Below are 19,274 nucleotides of genomic sequence, written 5' to 3'. Positions count from 1 at the left end.
TTAAGTAGGAACTTATTAACTTGAGACTTTTCCTAATTATGACCCACAAATTTTGATGTTTTGTATTTTAGTTTGTATTCCATGTATTTTTAAATTTCCAGTGAGAAGTATATTGTGGAGAAGTGTATATCTTTTTGTTCTTTTAATTATTGGTTTCTAGTTTTATTGTATTATCAGAGAAAGTATTCTTTCACTTTTTATTTTTTTTATTATTTTAAATATTTTTAGAGCTTTATTGAAGTATACTTGAAGTATAGCTAAGTTACACATATTTAAAGTACAATTAGATGAGTTGGGTTTTTTTTAAGGTTTTATTGGGGAATTGGGGGAGGCGAACAGTGTTGGGGAATTGGGGAAAGGAAACAGCCAAGTTGTTGTCCTTCGGTCTTAGTTGTGGAGGGCACAGCAAGCTCAGCTCCAAGTCCAATCGTGCCGCTCAGCTCAAGGTGCTGTGTTCAATTAGTTGTGGGTGTGCGTAGCCACCATCCCATGCAGGAGTGGAACCAGCAGCCTTATTGTTAAGGGTGCACACTCTATCCCCTGAGCCATCCAGGTGGCAGCTCAGCTCAAGGTGCCAAGTTCAGTCTTTAGTTGCTAGCGGGTGTAGCCTACCATCTCGAACAGGCATCCTTGTTGTTAGGAGCATGTGCTCTCACCAGCTGAACCATCCTGCCACCTGTTGGCAGCTCAGTGGCAGCTCAGCTCGGGCGCAGCTCACTGGCCCATGTGGGAATCGAACCGGCGACCCTGTTGCTCAGAGCTCGCACTCTTGAGCAAGCTCTTAACCACTCAGCCGGCCCTTCACTTCTTTTAAATTATTGGGGATTGCTTTATGGCCCAGGGTACAGTCTTATCTTGGTGTATATTCTGTGGGCACTTGAGAAGAATTTGTATTCTACTGTTGTTGAGTGAACTGTTCTATAAATGTCTGTTAGATCTTGTGATTGATGGTGACACTGAGTCCCCCAGATCCTTGCTGATTTTGTCTAGTTTTATCAGTTGTTGAGAAGGGGATGTTGAAATCTCCAACTATAATTGTGGATTTGTTTATTTCTCCTTTCAGTTCTATAAGCTTTGTTGTTCAGTTCATACACATTTAGGATTGTCATGTCTTCTGGGTGGTTTGACTCTGTTATCATTATGTATTCTCTGTCTTTGTCCCTGATTATTTTCTTTTTAATTATCTTATGCTAATATAGCTACTCATGCTTTCCTTTTGTGTTATTTGCACGATATATCTTTTTTTCATCCTTTTACTTTCTGCCTCCCTATGTTGTTATATTTGAAGTAAGTTTCTTGTAGACAGCATAAATTTAGGTCATGTTTTTTAAAGCACTCTGCCAAACATCTGTCTCATAATTAGTGTAAGTAGACCATTTACATGTCACGTAACTATATGCTTAGGTCCACCGTGTTATTTTTTGTTTCTGTTTCTATTTCTCTGTTTTGTATTTCCTGCCTTCCTGTGGGTTACTTGAATGTTCTTTGGAATCCATTTTGACTTGTAGTGTTTTTGAGTGTATATATTTGCAGTTATTGTAATGGTTGCATTATCTTACATTATGAATATATAACGTGATATTATGTATATCAGTCTGTTGGTGTCATCATTTTACCAGTTCAAGTCAAGTATATAAACCTTACCCTCTTTCATGTCCCTTTACCTAGACCAATTTATAATTGTCTTAAATATTTCCTCTGCGTACATTTCCAACCACTTCAGTGTTATAATTTTTTCTTTAACCTTTACGTATAATTTTGAAAACTCAAGGAGAGGAAAAACCTGTTTGTATTTGCCCATATTTTTGCTTTCTGGTATTCCAAGATTTCTTCTTTTTATCATTTCCTTTCTGTTCAGAGATCGTATTTAGCCATTCATTTAGGGTAGGTCTGCTGGCCACAAATTCTCTTCGTGTTGGTTTTTTTGTTGTTGTTGGGTTTTGGGTTTGGGGTTTTTTTGTTTTGTTTTAGGTTTTTTGGTCTGAGAATGTCTTGATTTCCCCTTAGTTCTTGTAGGATATTTTCTCTGGGCATAGCATTCTGGGTTGACATTTCTTTCAGATCTTGAAAAATATTGTGCTCATTTCTTCTGGCCTCTATGTGTTATGATGAGAAATCCACTGTGGTTAGAATTCTTTTTCCCCTACAGATTTGGTGTTATTTCTCTTCTCTGATTTCAAGGTTTTTTCTTGTTTTTAGTTTTCAGACTTTGACTATGATGTGCCTTGGCATGGATTTCTTTGGATTTATCTTGTTTGGTGTTTGCTAAGCTTCTTCAATCTGTGGGTTTATGTGCTTTGCCAGATATAGGAAGTTTACAGTCATTATTTCTCAGTGTATGATTTGTCCTCTTCTCTTTCTCCTTTTCCTTTTAGGACTTTGATGACATGCAAATGTCAGGTCTTTTGTTAGAGTTCTACAGGTCCCTGAAGCTCTGTTTATTTTTTTTCAGTCCATTTTCTCTTTGTTGTTCAGATTGGGTAATATTATTTTGTTCTGTCTTCCAGTTGACTGATTCTTTCCACTGTCTCTCCGTTTTGCTGTTGAGCACATCCACTGAGTTTTTTAATTTTGGTTATTATATTTTCAGTTTTAAAATTTCCATTTGATTTCTTCTTTACATCTATTTTTTTTGCTGAGACTTGCTATTTTTGCAGGTTTCAAGTGTTTATGATGACTTTAAAATCTTTGTCAGATATTAAAATATTTATCAGATAATTCTAACATCTCTGTCATCTTGGTGTTAACATCTATTATTTTTTTAATTCAGTTTAAGGTCTTCCTGGTTCTTGGTATAATGAGTTGTTTGTGATTGAAATCTGGACATTTTGTATTATGTTACGAGATTCTGGGTCTTATTTAAGCCTTCTGTTTTATGTCTTTCTCTGTTACTACGCAGCCATTTAGTGTGTGGAGGACAGGGACATTTCATTACTGCTAGTTGGATGTAGAAGCCCAGGTTCTCTACACAGTCTCTGTTGGTACCCAAGGAGGAGGGGCTGGCTTGGTGGACGTAGGAGTTCTTGCTCCCCACATTGTCCCCACTCACACTGCGGTAGGGGTGGCCCTGTTACCGCTAAGCAATCATGAAAATCCTGACTCTCCACTAGGCTTCCTCTGACACAAGGGGAGGGGGAAGAGTACCTCATTGCTGCCTTCCCTGACTCCTCCCTGGAGCGGGTGTTGCAGTGCCTTGTTAAGCCTCACAAAGATGGAAGTCTAGGCTCCCCACTGCCCTTTACTGGCAGGGGTGGGAGTAGGGCCACAGTTTCTTCTGGGTTGTTTGCTGGAGTAGAAAGTTAGTATGTAAAAGTTTTCTTTCCTAATCCTTTTGGCTAGAGAGAGCAGGCTTTTTCGGTCTGTCATACCCAGTGGCTTTTCTGCGTTACCAGCTTCTTCAGCTGCAATCTGGGATATAAGAGGCAGAAAAAACACCTGGGAACACATTACCATGGCATCCCTCAGGATTCAAGGTTTGTAGGCAGTCTCATCTCTACCTTTCAGAGTCTTCATATGTCTGTTTTATATGTAATGCCCAATGTTTTAAATTATTCTTAATGGGGAAAATAGGGAAAAATACATCTATTTCATTTTCCTAAGTGGATGTCTGAGATTTACATTTTTAAGAAATTTCAGGAGACAACCATTTCTCTGGCATAACTATTAATAGTAAAGTGGTAGTCAGGAATTTTTCCAGAAGGAAAGATGCTTCTCACAAAGCTTATTTTTAAGATAAGATTTGGATAGGATAGTCAAAGCATTATAAATATATTTCAGTATTTTTAAGGCTGTCATGTAGAAATGCAACACTCTTCATCTCATCAATAATCTGCCTAGTTTCACCATCCCCTTTACATCAGTCACCGTAAGAAGGAAGCCTACGACTCCTCAGTCTACCAGATTGTCATTCACAATGTCTTAATGCATCTCTTAATCTGACCTCATTTCCATCTATCCCCAACTCCCCAGACTTTTGCATATTACTTTTTGGAACTTAACAACCTCCTCTGAACTTGACTATCTTAAACCTGTGTCCCCACCAAAACAATTATGGTCAGAAGACTCCCAACTATGATAAAGCTAGAACTGAAGATGGCTTTTCTGGAGTTGGTACTGGAAGGAATAGGTCCAATCCCCACTCTTAGGCAGTGACTAGAGGAATTAGAGACATAGAGCCTCGGTTATCCAGTGAGCCTCCAGGAAGACGGTGAAATAACTTGGGTAGAGACTGGTCTGGCAAGTGAGACAAAAGTGGGATTATAGAGAATGGAACGGAGAAAACACTTTTATAGTCACCTATAGAAAGGGGAAGATGGATTATGTAAGGTAAAAGAAATCTTCTGTGAAGACCATGAAACTTGCAGATCGGTGGTACGTGGACCCTGTGGACATCTTCGGTTTTCTGCCGGAGGAGACTGTACAGTTGCCAGGAACCAGGACACGATTGATTTGAGAGCCATTATTCCAGCTGTGGCTCTACTGTATCTTCATCCCTCTGTCTTTTTAAAGGTCTTTTAAGATTTTTATATGTATTATTATTCATTTTTAGAAATATGGTGTTTTTTGGTATGGTGTTCCATGATTTTTTGCCCTGTATTTTTTAAACTACTTAGATATGTGAGTTTATACTTCTCATCAAATTTGGAAGATTTTCCTCTTTTCTTTTTTAAAATCTTTTTCTGTCCCACTTATACCCTCCGTCCATCTGTTAGACCACATGAAAATTGACCTATAAGTTATTGAGGCTTTGTCATTTTTATTTTTGAGTCTTTTTATTCTCTGTATGCCTCAGTTTGGATAAATATTATATCTTTAGGTGCCTCTTCCTCTGCAGCATCTAAACTATTCCCACTCACTGAACTCAGCATTTTGGATATAAGTTTTTCATCTTTAAAGGTTCTGTCTAGTTCTTTTAAAAATCTTTTGTTTCTCACCTCATTATGTTTATATTTTTCTTTATATCCTTAAGCATATATGTACTGGTTCTTTTAAAGGCCTTGACTGCTAATTCAGTCATCCCTGTGACTTCTTAGTCTATTTCTGTTGACTAATTTTTATTCTCGTTTGGGTGTCATTTTTCTATTTCATTATATGTCTTAATTTTTATTGGGTAATGGACATTATGAAGTTTTATGCTGTTCTGTGCTGGATTTTGTTACCTGCTTTTAGATACTGTTGGATTTGTTGTGGATCAGTTTGATCCTCTATAGCAGTGATCAGCAAACATATTCTCAAAGGGCCAGATAGTAAATATTTTAGGACTGTGCGTAATATGGTCTCTGTATTTTTGTTTTAATTAAAATTTACCAGAGTGACGTGGTTAGTAATATGACCTCTGTTGTGCCCTTGTGACGAGCAAGCAGCCATAGACAACATAGAGAAACATGGGTGTTGTCATATTCTAATGCAGCTTCACTTACAAAAACAGTTCACTTGCCCATGGCTGGTAGTTTGCTGACCCCTGCTTTGGAGGCTTGTTTTTAACGTTTGTCAGAGTGGATATAGAGTAGCTTTATTCTAGGGCTGACTTATTTCTTTGGAGTGTCTCCTGATTGCCCTGGATGTTCGGCAAGGATTCTCTAACTGGTTGAAACTCAGATGTTTCCTAGTCTTCTCTGAGCTTTGGAAATTGTTCCGTTTACAGCGCCTGGTCCTCTTTGCCCGGCCTCATGGAGCTTCACTCAGTACAAGCACATCTCACTCTTCAGCCTGAGATTCAGGCGGGCCCCTAAGCTGAGTTAGGGAGGTCTGCTGGAGCAGCGTCTGCCTCCAAAGCACTCTGCCCCTCAAATTCCAATTTCTGTCACCTCAACTCAACAAGATAACTTTGACCTGCTCGGATTCTCCTCTTTGCTCTATAGTCCAAAAAGTGTCTCCAGACTCCCCTGCAAACAAACAAAAACAAAAAAACCAGGCTGCTCACAGGGCACACCACATGTATTTCCCTTCTCTCAGGGATTACAGTCCTGTACTGCCTGTCGTCCAATATTTGAAAACTGTTTTATATATTTTGTCCAGTTTTATAGGTGTTTACAGCAGGGGATTAAGCCCCTCCCCAGTTTGCCATTGTGTCAGGAAGCTCCTATGGTGGTTTTAAAATAAATACCTGAGTTCTATTCTAGATTAGATTTTCTGGGGGTGGTGCTAGGGCTTGCGTACTTTTTTTTTTTTTAAAGCTCCTTGGAATTCACACAGTCAAATTTGAGAGTCATGGCTCTAGAGTTTTTGGAGCCAAACAGAGATAATTTGATCACATCCAGTACTTGAGGCCTAGTATATCTTAAGTTCGGAGGTGCTGACATTTGGGACTCTGATCAGACAGAAGGCAGGGAAGATTAGCTGGGAAGGTACCTTACTGAAGGTAGGAGATGAATTTCCCCTATTTTGGAGTTTTGAAGCTAAGGCTTAACCTCTCTTCTTACTCCCAGACACCAGATGAAAAATGACCAGACTCATCCATTCTTTTCTCTCCTACCCACTATTGTAGTAGACCTCACTGTTATTTATATCCTTTACACGGATTAGTAAAAGTGAGAAGGATGAAGTTGTGTAGAGTATTCCATTCTACTGTCTTAGGCCCAAGCCCTGGCCCAAGCTTTCTGTTCCCTCATATCCTCCCCAAAGTAACAGAGATTGAGAGAGAATAGGGTTACCTCTTTCTGATCCATTTCTTCCCCTTCCCTCATTCTCTCTGAACCCCACTCCAGAGTTCTTTGTAAGATAAAGCATGTTAAGGTAATATTTTTTATTTACATAGTGTGTAGCCATCCATGGGCACTTGAAGAAACTAAAACCGATGCCCTTCCAGAGGTCATTTATCCAAACAGAATCAATAGGGAAAGATGAATGTGTCTATTCCCCGGGAGATCTGAACTTATGTTGCTAAGGGACCACCACAATAATAAAATTTATTTGAACTTATTTTGGCTTAAAAATTAGTACAAATTCTACATTATATTTTTTCATGTATCAGTATTTTAATATGGAAGTGTTTTGACTTACTGCTTAGTAGAATTGATATTTCACAAAAATTATCTTTATCATGTGACTTCACGTCCCTCTAGATGTGCCCCTGGATTGATAACGTCCCTACTTGGTGAAGCACAACAGTAAACGCAGTTAGGTCTTTTGTTTTCATTTTTTAAAAATAATTTTTAGTTTCTAAATTTTAAGGTACATTATAAGTGATAGAGGACTTGGAGGTTCACCCACCAGATACTTGATATATGTTTACATGAATGTTTCTTCGAGGGGAAAGCGTGTTTCAAATTCTAGTCAATCATTCGGTAGTCCACATTTTTTTCACCTCTAGGAGGTTAGTTTAGTGCCTTTTCTGATATTATGGGTTCCTAGCTGGCCTAGATACAATACTGTTGTCAAGGATGGTTACAGTCCTCTGAGTAAGAACCTGGTTACTTAGGGCTTGCCGGTTATCTTTTCTTTTTAATTAGTCCAGAAATATTCCTCATTCCTTGCATTTCTATAGAGTGGCTTTTCGTGAATACAGGTATACTGGTGCCCAGCCATCAAGTGTAATATAAAGCAGTGGTTTCACTTACAGTTGGTTTCTACTAAAAAGACTGATTTTTCTTTGCCATCCTGCAGTACCTTCTCCAGGCAAATTCCGCTCCCCTGCAGCACCATCTCCTTTGGCTCTCCGGCAACCAGTAAAAGCATTTAGTAACCATGGCTCTGGTTCTCCTGGTAGCCAGGAAACAACACAACTCACACAAACCACCTCGTCACCTGGGCCTCCCCTGGTTCAGAACACAGTCCCAGCAAATCCTCCCAGCAATATCAACAGCACCACTCTAACCAGACCTGCAGGGACAGCCGTGATGAGAAGTGGCTTGCCCAGACCCAGCGCCCCTTCCGCTGGGGGTATACCAGTGCCTCGCAGCAAACTTGCACAGCCTGTCCGCAGGTAAGTGGCACAGGCCCTGTTCCCACATTCTGAGCATAGGAAAGGGGGTAGCCTGGAAGTACCCTCATCTTTGCATTGGTGGTGAACATAGAGAGTCCTCAGTGGGTTCCCACTAGAGTCTGAGCAATTTGAATAAAACCTTTCTTTATTGTTTTAAAGAAAACCTCACTTGTGACATTAGGATATTATACCACTTTGGTTTAGATTGTATTTCCTGAGATGCCTGACATGATTAAGCATCTCAGAAAACTCCTAGAAAAAATTATTAGAGCCACTCAATTTGGTTGTGATGTTTGCTCATTTTGTATATAGTAATATTCAATAATATTCAATATAATAATATTCATTATTAGAGTCTAGAGTGAGATTTAAAATAAAATTTCTAGCTGCCAAGTCTGACTATAATCCAAGAGGGTGGTTTTTCAAACCTTGTTACAATTCAGAATCTCTTGTGGAATTTATATATAGAGGCTTAAGTTCTTCCCCTAAAGAGTAGACCTGGTATGAAGCCCAAAATCTGTGGGTATGCTGTTTTTTGTTTGTTTAATCTGAAGGTGATTCTGAGCCCAGCCAGTTTGGGAACCATGCACCTGTAATCTTTATCTGCCTTTCAGGAATGTGATTACCACCATCAGTAAATTTAGGTGTCAAATAAAATTAAATTTTATTTGCATTTAAAAAATGCTTTCATCCCACATGCATTTAGACTGAATTGCTTTTTATACTAAGATAAACGTATTACATTTCTGACTTCAGTAGTAGTGTGCATCAGCTTTTTACTATGCACTGTCATAAATACCTTATATGTACCTTATTACTTTTTACAAGGCCATTAAACATGTGGGTACTGTTGGTACTCCTTTTTTCCAGAGAAGAACATTGAAATTTGATGAGGTTAAGTAATTCGCCTAAGACTACACAACTAATAAGACCTTCAGTTCCAAGTATGTCTGACTTCGAAGTCCTTTTAAGCACTATTGCCTTCTGCCTGTCTAGTGATGGCGACACTAAGCTTCTAATGCCACATTCAGTATTGTTCCCCTCGAATGAATGAATGAATGAATGAATAAAATGGGTAATCCATGCAGTTGGAAAAGATGAGATAGTCTTTTCCTTTCTTTTACTCTAGAAGCTATGTTAACAAGAAGAGGTGAGTGAAGTCTGATGCCCAGTAAACCTTGAAAGTTGTGGAAATACTGAGTGTGGGATGGTTGTGCCAATAGCTGTTTAGAGCTATGATCTCAGTAGGCCCTGGAATAGCCTTCATTGGATTGTAATGCTACCTGCAAAGTAATTAATATATGTGGGAGATAGTATGGTAATGTTTCATTAAAACCTTGCAAATCAATTTATAAAACTGCTTTATTTCAGATCTTTGCCAGCTCCTAAAACCTATGGTAGCATGAAAGATGACAGTTGGAAAGATGGCTGTTACTGACCAGCAAAGACAAGCAAGCAGAGGTCCACAGCTCCATGGATACCCCTTCACCAGGCTAAAAGACAACTTTTATATGCAGACTGTTCAGATAAGACTCTTGGGATTTATAAAATCCCAGCCCTCTCTGTCTTAATTAGCACAAACTGACAGAGATGACCAAGCAGCACTTTAATGACATTTAACATCAGATGTGTTTGGTAATCATACAATCACTCTCCATGGAATCTCTTTTAGTTTTGTTTAATACAAACTAAGTTGATTTTTTTAATATTTGACAGAGGCCAATATCTGGGCAAAAAAAACCTAATGGATGCCAAAGAGAAAATGCCCATTTGTAAACGAGAGAGTACCTTTGTGCACAAGAAAATGGTGAATTGAAGCTATCCAAAACTTCACATTCAGTCTAATTTACTGTATAAATGGTATCAATAAATACTTGTGTTAATGAGAACTAATATTCTGACTAATTATCTAAAATGTTTCACTAGTGTTTCACTGGTACTCCAAGAAACCAGGCTGAGATGGAGGAGGATGGGGTGGCAAGAAACCTGGGCTAGAGATGTAAAACATGATACCTAAATTTGGGACAATTCTATAAATTATTTTTGCAGACTCATTAGAAAAATTGTCATTTTGTTTCATCTTAAGTTTTGGATATAGCTCACATATCACCACTACCAGATTGCGTTACTGTGTGCATCCGTCATGTTGCATTGACACATCGGACTTCTGTGTTTGTTTTTGATTGCCAAAAGGGCTTAATGTCAGTTGTACAATCTTCCTAACTTTATAGCTCCTGGCTCAGGAAAGATAGCCTTTGCTATTGAAGCCAACTTCTTCACATGCTGTTATCTGTTACAGAACCAAGAGATCTTGTTTTCATTGGCAGGTTGCCATGAATGGGAAAGAGCAAGTTATATGTGTCTTTATTCTTGCTATAAATACCATCACCTCAGTGCTTACAACCTGGAACAAAACCATACAGTGAGGCGGGGGAAACCTATGCACTTAACTTACAAAAGCTCTGGTAGTGACAGTTGTATTGTTGCTGTTAAATGACACAAACGGTCTATTATGTGGTTGGAAACCAACCCGCTGAATCCTGCCTAAGTTGGTCCACTTTAAACTGAGTAACTGTATAAACATCCTTGGAAAATACTGTCCCTTTTGACTTAGATTCTGCCTTACATCACTTTTTTGCATTTTTGGTAATAAATGGAACCTACTACATGTGACTAATCTTTAAATACTTGCTCTCTAATGGCCCTTATGTCTACCCTGGGAATCACTTATTTCAGTTTTATTAAACTGTTACCAGACTGAAGCATCCTTCTGTAGCAGGCTTCTCATTTTTCTTGGTGAGAGGCCTGTTTTTAAATATTTAATTTGAAAAGCTCTAAAATATTGGCAGTCAGGTCACCTAAAGGATTTTAGAGATTTGAACATAAGTTCATTTCCTGTTAGTCAAGGACATTCTGTAAGTTGGCAAAAGAAATTGAGAGAGAAATGGGAAGCCTGATATTCGGGTAGCATTGAGGTTGACATGTTGAGGGAATGGTAGAACCTTTAAAACCAAGACCCCTGTTCTGCCGTAACTGACACCATGGTGGTCTTTATCAGTTAGGGAGTCGTTCAGTTAGCACAAGCAGCTGGACATTTAAACTGCCAGTGCTACTGGATTTGGGTGTATAATGCAAGGACGAAATTTTATCCTTGAATTTGAGGGCAATGGGGGTGGGTCAGGAAAGGATGGCACCAGAATTCCACATGATGAAAAAAATGTTTGCTTTTCAGAAGAAGAGAAAGCATTTGCTTTGGGTGTGGGGGTATCCCATGTAAAAATCTAAGTACAAGAAAGAACTAGCCACTGTCTCTTTTTAAAACCACATGTACGCAAAACAAAATAGGTCTCAGTTTTCAGTGCAACACTGCAAAAACTATATATATATATATATATATATATGCTGCAATCTAATTAAGAGGAAATTTAACTCTATTATGAAACACCCATTACATTTTTAAGTTAGATTATCAGTTTCAAAAGGAGTATTCAGGTTATTTAACTTTGTTTTTAAATGGCTGCATCAGAAAAAAAAATGTCTATTTTTTTTATTAAAATATTCATCACTTGTTAAAAATGTATTTGGATCTGAGTTGGGTAAAGTATTATTTTACCTGCTGTTTACTACCACAGACTATTGGCTTTTAGTTTCCTAAAGAGAAAAATTGCCTTTTTACTAGAAAGCCTTTGTGTGTTGCCAATTTTTCTGTTTGGGAATATCTGAGGATTCACTGTGGTTAGTCTAACAGGAGAAATGTGGGTTTGATAATCTAGTGCCTATGATTTTAACTTATGTTTGATATATAGTAGTAGGGGTTTTATGAATGTTGATTATTTTTTTGTGCCAACAGCCCAGAATTGTCACTTATATGTAAGCAGAAAAAGATGAGCTCTGCTTCCAAAGTTATTTAATTTTCTCAGTGTTTGAATGTTATTTTTTTGTGTGTTAATAAAAGTGTAAAGAATTGGAAAAAATATAAATATTCTTAACTCAAGCATTTGCTGGATCATTTTTCTACAAAACTTGTTTGTAATATAAAACACTCTCTAAAGAGTTGACTTTTTTCAGTTTTCATACCCTGAAAATCACATTTTGTAAAACTGGGGACCATTCATAATTGTCAGATACTTTTTAAAATTATTATCTCAATACATCACTTTTATAAAAAAGTTTTTTTGAAAGGAAATTAGATACATATGTGTCCCCAGATGTTTGTATAACTAGAATGACCTAGACTATGTATGTTTAAATTAACTTCTTATTGAATGTACAGACATCAATTTTTGACATTACGCATGGTCCTTTTAGATCACATGAAGTTTGATTTGCAAACATTTCTATAGCCGAACTTGTACGTGTGGTTGCCTCCTTAATAAACAGCCTGACCATAATGTTTATTATTAAATTTATATGTTTTTTCAAGTGTTTTATTAATTTCTGGATATGGTGAGATCCTCCCGCTCCCACTCCCCGCCTCCCCACCCCACCCCCACCGCCAGTTGTCTACAATTGGTTTTAATAAATTTCTCAGTTGATTTTTTTTAAACCAGATTTGATCTTCATGAGGTTGGAATGTGTCATGTTATAGTTTCCCTGTCCTAGTTACTTCATATGCTGATTATCTGGAGTAAATTTATAGTTTGTATTCAAAATTGGTAACCAGAACTTTTCACCTGCTGTGAATTCCTATCTAGTTAGAAAAAGCCAGCATATATGAAACACGCAAAGTGCCATTTTATAAGAGTTTCCAAGAGGGAAAAGGAATACATTTTCCAAGCAAATATGAATATTTAATTGATCATATACATCTTTTCTCTCGTGGATAAATGGGAAAAATCAAGAATTGTACATGTTTAATTAGTTCCCCCACATTCCTTTTGGAAGATTTTAGCCTCACTAATGAGGCATAGAGAAATGACCCTTTGTGTTTGAAGTTTTCTCCCAAGCCAACCCAAAAACTTATAAAAACCGTTTAAAATTAAATGTTAGTATACTTGTAAATCAACAAATGAGAAGTTTATTTAAACTATGTATATATCCAGCACAACAGGAAAACCCAGTATGGAGATTCTGGTGAAGTATTTGCTTTATCAAAGTTAAGCTTTGAGTTAAAAAAGCAGAATAAATGCTGGAGAAACCAACTTGGAGGGAGGTAGTGAACAAGCTGTTCACATGAGCACGAAGCCAAAATTAGCAACCCCTAATGTATTTTTTATTTTGAATGGCCCTAAATATAAGTCTGAGTAGACTGAATGAAATGGCCCTCTGGTTACTAGTCTAAAAATGGAACAGATTTCACTCATGGACTTGACAACCTGGTTAAACTCTTAAGTGATGCCAAAATGAAACCAGTTCTTTATGTACCCTGGGCAACCTTAATGTTTTTGAAAAGAAAACAAAAAATAAAGTTTTATTTCTTCAGATTTTGAAAGTAATTTAGATTCATTGCTTTAACAAAAAACCTGCAAATATTAAGAAATATGAAAATGGGGCCGGCCGAGTGGCTCAGTTGGTTAAGAGCTCGCTGAAGAGTTTGAGCTCTGAGCAATAGCGGTTCGAGTCCAGCCCGAGCTGAGCAGCCGCTGAGCTGCCAACAGGTAGCAGGATGGCTCAGCTTAAAAAACAAAAACAAAAACAAAAACAAAAAAAAAAGAAATATGAAAATGAGCCCACATTTCACGTGGGGATTCTGCAATCCAGAAATATTTAAGTGCTGACCTAACATGGTTATAAAATACTAAATGGAAGGGTAAAAAGCCCTCTGTTTAACAGTGAGAAAATAGTTTTCACTTACAATGCTGACCTGAGTTTGCTTTGGAATAGAGAGGTGTACATTAACTGCTATTGAAAGCTCGACACATATGTCTCAATTCCCGATTACAGATATTCCTTGATTTAAACATAAATATATATTGTTTTGTATCTATGACATTAATTGGTTTCTCTTAGGAAAAATATAGTAAATTATAATGAAGAAAAAGCACTTGATACATAGGTAATCAACCATGTAAATTTGACAATATTGCTTTTTCTTTTTCTGTGAAATTGGGAATCCTAGTCAGTCAAGGTTGATAGTGTAACAACGCTGATGTCCCTGACAACTGCCACCATTTAGATGGATTCTGCTGCTGGAAAAAACAAAGTTCCAGGAAGAGTGTACAAATACGAATTCCAAAACTTGACCAAACCTATATATTATCATAGTTCTTCAATACAGTATCTTTTATTAACACTGGAACTTCCACACACACAGCCTCCCAATCTGTGAATTGACAGTATTGGTTGAGTACAATTATAGTTTTAAAACAAAATACTTTTGAAGAAATAGCCAAATAAAGAATCGAGATGTCTAGAGCGCTCAAACTTTAGAATCACCTTACAGGCTGTTAAAATACAGATTTCTGCACCCCACCCCAAGAGTGACTGTTCAAAAATAGAACTCTGGTCTCAAGAACTAAAGTTCTAGGAATAGGATTCCCCAGCACAGGTGAGGTGCCCATTACTGGACTGGCTGTGCCCACGTGACTGGGGTTAAGTAAAACCCATGTAGCTCCTATGGAAATCATGGAGGGATTGAGGGAAAGACCATTTCCCCTGAAAATGGTGCCATCCCCTAGTAGGTGGGCCTAGTTTGGGGCAAACAACGATAGGTCCACACCACAATTGTCTCAGTGTATATTATATAAAGTGATTGTTTTCTTGTCAGTGGTCTTATTTCCTGGAGGATGCTTTTGTAGCGAGACCGAAGTTTCTGATTAGTATTGGAGCCTTTGGCTCAGTTGTTCAGAGGCCCAGCATCATCCTAGTTCTTGAGTTCCATGTAACACCTCACTATCCTTATCAATGCCCCTAAGTGCGCAGGTCAGTTTAAGCTAAGATTCTGTCATTTGCCCCCCAGAAGGAAGGGTTAATTTTTCCAAAAAAAATTTTTTAGCAGTTTAATATGTGCAGAAAAGTGTAGAAAACGAATGTTCAGCTCAATGAATTACTGTGATTACATGTGTAACCACCATGTAGGCAAGAAACAGACTGTTCACAGCACCCAAAAGCTCTCCTAATGCCATCTGCTAATCACTTCTTTCTTCTTCAAAGATAACAGCTATCCTGACTTCTAACATTATAATTGAGTTTTGCCTATTTTTGAACTTTACATAAATGGAACCATACTCTTTGTAATTTTTTTCCACATATCTTATTTTGGTTAAAGGCTAAAAATTGGGTTTCACTCAGACTCAGTCACCAAACAACAAAAGTAATGTGAGACTCACTTACGTTGCTGTAGTTTGTTCATTCTAACTGCCACATTATATGCCATCATAGAAATACATCCCAATTTGTCTGTGCTAATGTTGAAGGACAGTTGGCTTGTTTCCACTTTGGTTCTCTTAAAAATAATGCAGCTTTGGACTTCAGACATAGTCAAATAGGGTAAGCCCTGAAAAGCCTTTCTCTCCCACTTAACAACTAAAAATTTTGAATAAAATGCAAAAGGTAAGTGCCTGAGGACACTGAAAAATAAACAAAAATAAACATATTGGGGAGAAGAATCAAACCTGGAAAAGAGTCTCATCCAGGGGGGAGTTTCCCATACCCCCCCCCTTCTCTTTTGGCCCTGAGCCAGGAGAAGGCACCAACAGAGCTGTCAGGGTGGCTCTTCTGACAGGTTAAACCAGAGGAAAGTGAGGAAAATCCTATGAAATAAAAAATCCAAAAGACCAGGAAAAAGAGCTCCTGGAACTAGAGCGTGTTGAGGGTTTTTATTTTCTCTCTTTCATGGTGTGTCACCGATAAGCTCCCAGCTAAGAGTGGTAGCAAGTATGGCAGCAGTTAAAATTGATCGGAACCCTCTTTCTGGAAAGAAAATCGGAAAAGTGCCCTTGCGGTCTAAAGAGTGAGGATAATCCCCATTTTTCTCTATTTACTCTGTCCTGAGGGTGGCCTGAGTTGTGGAAACTGCACAGTAGTAGTGGAGCTTAGATTCCAAGAGAAACCCCATGTATCTGGTCACAGGACAGGGCAAGGGGGGCACCAAGAGAGAAGAGAGCTGGAGAAGGGGGTCCTCTCATTTTGTTGTAATTAGCACAAGCTCCAAGCCTCCTGAGCTGCCCATACTCAGAACAGACCCAAAGCAGCACAGCAGAGACTCAGAACTGAACTATAAAGCACTGAACATGATACAAACCACTGAGTAGTGCATGTGTGAGGTGATCCAACACAGCATAACAGAGCCCTGTAAACGGAACTGACGCTGGGACCATAGCCCGCACAGCATGGACCAGAACTTGCAGTCTGAACCGACGTGGGTCGCAGGTTAAACAAAAATCAACACTGTATAGAATATTTTCACAGGACCGTCAATCTAAGTGTACTATTCAAAATGTCCAGCGTACAACCTAAAGTTACTCAGCATAGAAGGAACCAGAAAAATGTGGTCGATTTTCAGGAAAAAAGACAACAAATGTCAACGCTGAGATCCAGATGTTAGAATTATCAGAGAGACTTTAAGGCAGCTGTCATGAGATAAAGGAAGACACTCTCAAAATGAAAAGAAGTTCTCAAGAGGGTAGTTTTATTTGTGGGGAGTTTTTTGTTTGGTTTTTTGTTTGTTTTTTGTAAAGAACCAAATTGAAATTTCAGAACTGAAAAAAGGGTGAAATTATTAAAATTTGCTAAATAGCTCATTTGAAGATGACACAAGTCAGTGATGTTGAAGAGAGATCAACAGAATTTACTCATTCTGGAGAACAGAAAGACAAAAGAGCCCCAAGAGCCTGAGAATATCACTTGTTAGGGTAAAACCCCCAAAACTCAAACTGCATTTGTGTCCTTGAGCCTTTACAATACAGTGTCTCTGAAAATTGACTGAGATGACACCCTTGTTCACAGAAAGCTGAATTAACAATGTCCTTTGACTAATTTATCCAATTGTCAATTTGGTAGACTTCCTAATTAAATATCAGAGTAAATTAATGAGGAATTAAAATGAGTACAACATTTAATAATATAGCAATTTCATAAATTTAAATGTTTAGAACATTCCAAGTGGCCTCAGTATAGGTCATACAAACAGATTTTCAAATAAAGGAGAAATTGTTTTCATTATATGAAAAACCCTCCCGGTTATAAAGTAGACAAGAGTATGCCATCAGGATTTGTACGGACAGACAGAATGCCTGGCTTTTACTAGTTGTTTTCATTTGTCAAAGCATTTTGATCTTTCACAATTTAGCTATTTAGGTTTCATTGTCCAAAAGCGCAAAGCAAAGTCCTTAAAAGAATGCAGGATGTGGTTGGCTGCAGGAGTGATAATACAATAGCTACCATGTGTTACGTTCTTTGTGTGCAGGGCATGTCCATGCATCATCTCAATCTCAAAACTCTATGAGATAGATACTATTATTCTTTTCTCACTTTTATTACAAGCAAAATTTAGCTTATATAGGTTAGGCTACTTGTTCTTTACAGTTGAAAGATTCAAGCAGAGAATAGATGAAATAAGATAATGGTGGTTGGCTTCGTGTGGGAAAAATACTAAGAACTGAAAAAAACATTATGTTTAAGCCACTGATATCCCAACAGAGAGTTGATAAGGCAGCTATTGATTCAGTTGTGAGACCTAAATAAGTTGTAGAAACACCCAGTTTCAGGGGTAAAAAACATCATTATACTTTAACATTTAATAATAATAATTACAAGTCTGCCATCATTGAGATACCAATTGCTGATATACAAAGGCACTAACTTGAGTATAAAAATTGTATGACAGCAATATCCTCAGGATGAAATATAATGAGACAGAGAAATGGTAAATAGAATAATGAAAAAAAAAGTGTGCCCATGCAGGAAACCAATGGGAAAACACAGATATCAGATCAACCTGGTCTATAAAAATCTGATGCTGTAATTCTTTTTTTTTTCTTGTCGATATTTTTTATTTATTTAAATTTATTTTTCAATTATAGTTGACATATTAGTTTCAGGTGTACAAAGTAGCGCTTAAACATTTATATATCTATGAAGTAGATAAGTCTAGTATACCTCTGGCTGTAATTCGTTTTTTAGTGAAGGCTTGGAAAACTGTGAGACAAAAGACATAGAAACTACATCCTGAAGATAAAATGTATGTATAAAAATTATAAATGGTCTTCAACACTGTGAAATACGAAATGCATGGCAGAGCAGATAAGAACATCTGCATCAGGCCTGAGTTAAGTCCTTGTTTCACCACTTAGTAGCTGTGGGACACTTATCAGGTCACCTAACTTCTAGAATCTCTCACTACTCTTGAAAAAAAGGGCTTGATTGTAAGGTGTATATCATGAACTTGCTATGTGGATTAAAAGAGATAAAGCATATAAAGAACATCACATAGTGTCTGGGCCTCAGTAAACAATAATTATAATAATACTAAAAATAGTATTTAGGACTACTATTAATTGGTCAGGGTATAATATATAGGGCTTCAAGTAACAGAAAGCTTAATTTTCAGGGGCATGTATGCAAGAAGCAAATTAAGTTATTGGTGGTGTTGGTTCAGTATTCAACAATAATTTCAGAGATCCAGGCTCTTTCTGACTTTATGCCCCACCATCTTTATAGTGGAGTTTTGTCTTCATTTTTGTTGTCTCATGGTTCTATATGACTGCTGCAGATCCAGCCATCACATCTTTACTCAGGGCAGGAATATCGGGGAAAGGGCAGTGTGAGGGCTATCTGTTCCCTTTCATCAAGAAAGGAAAAGCTCAGCTGGCCGAGTGGCGCGTTGGTTAAGAGCTGGCTTGGGATGTCAGAGAGCCCCGGTTCAGATCCCACATGTGAGGGTCAGTGACACTGCCCTCTGCAGCTAAGATGGTAAACGGCAGCTTGACCTGGGGCTGGGCTGCCGTGGGTCGCCGGCAACGGCGTAGGCTGCAGTCCCCTGCTGCAGTGGGTTATCATAAGCAACTGTGTGTAGCCAGCAGCCAGCGTGAGTGGCCAGCAGCCACTGTGAGCAGCCGTCCAGAGGCCGGCGACTGATCTGCCTCGCCCGGGAAGAGCGCAATGATGGTGCCAACTTGGGCCAGTGAAGCAACGTCCTCCACAACTAGACTGAAGAACAAAAGGACAGCAACTTGTCTGTTCCCCTTCCCCCGATTCCCCAGCGCAGCTGTTCCCCTCCCCCATTCCCCAATAAAATCTTTAAAAAAAAGAAAGGAAAAGCTTATCAAAGGCCAAGATTTGTGCTTCTATTTTATTGGCCAAAATTGTGTCACAAAGCATCTCCTAGTTAAAGGAAGCTGGGAAAGTGAATGTTTAGCTGAGTACATTGCCATCCCAAATAAATTTCTAGTAGTAGAAGAAAGAGGGGAAT

At 38.2% G+C, this 19,274-nt stretch overlaps 1 protein-coding gene across 1 annotated transcript in view; it reads left to right on the top strand.

Moving 5' to 3' along the window:
• The window catches only part of SLAIN2 (SLAIN family member 2), a 76,018-nt gene extending 63,543 nt beyond the window's left edge, over window positions 1–12,475 (top strand). The window contains exons 6-7 of the mRNA XM_019624620.1: window positions 7,606–7,924; window positions 9,296–12,475. Coding sequence (XP_019480165.1) covers window positions 7,606–7,924; window positions 9,296–9,362 — 386 coding nt within the window. The 3' untranslated portion in view covers window positions 9,363–12,475. The remainder of the gene's footprint in view (window positions 1–7,605; window positions 7,925–9,295) is intronic.
• Window positions 12,476–19,274: the final 6,799 nt, after the last annotated feature.

This window comes from Hipposideros armiger, unplaced genomic scaffold, assembly GCF_001890085.2.
Source record: "Hipposideros armiger isolate ML-2016 unplaced genomic scaffold, ASM189008v1 scaffold_596, whole genome shotgun sequence".
In the NCBI taxonomy this organism is placed as follows: Eukaryota; Metazoa; Chordata; class Mammalia; order Chiroptera; family Hipposideridae; genus Hipposideros; species Hipposideros armiger.
This window is presented reverse-complemented; position numbering and strand designations above follow the sequence as displayed.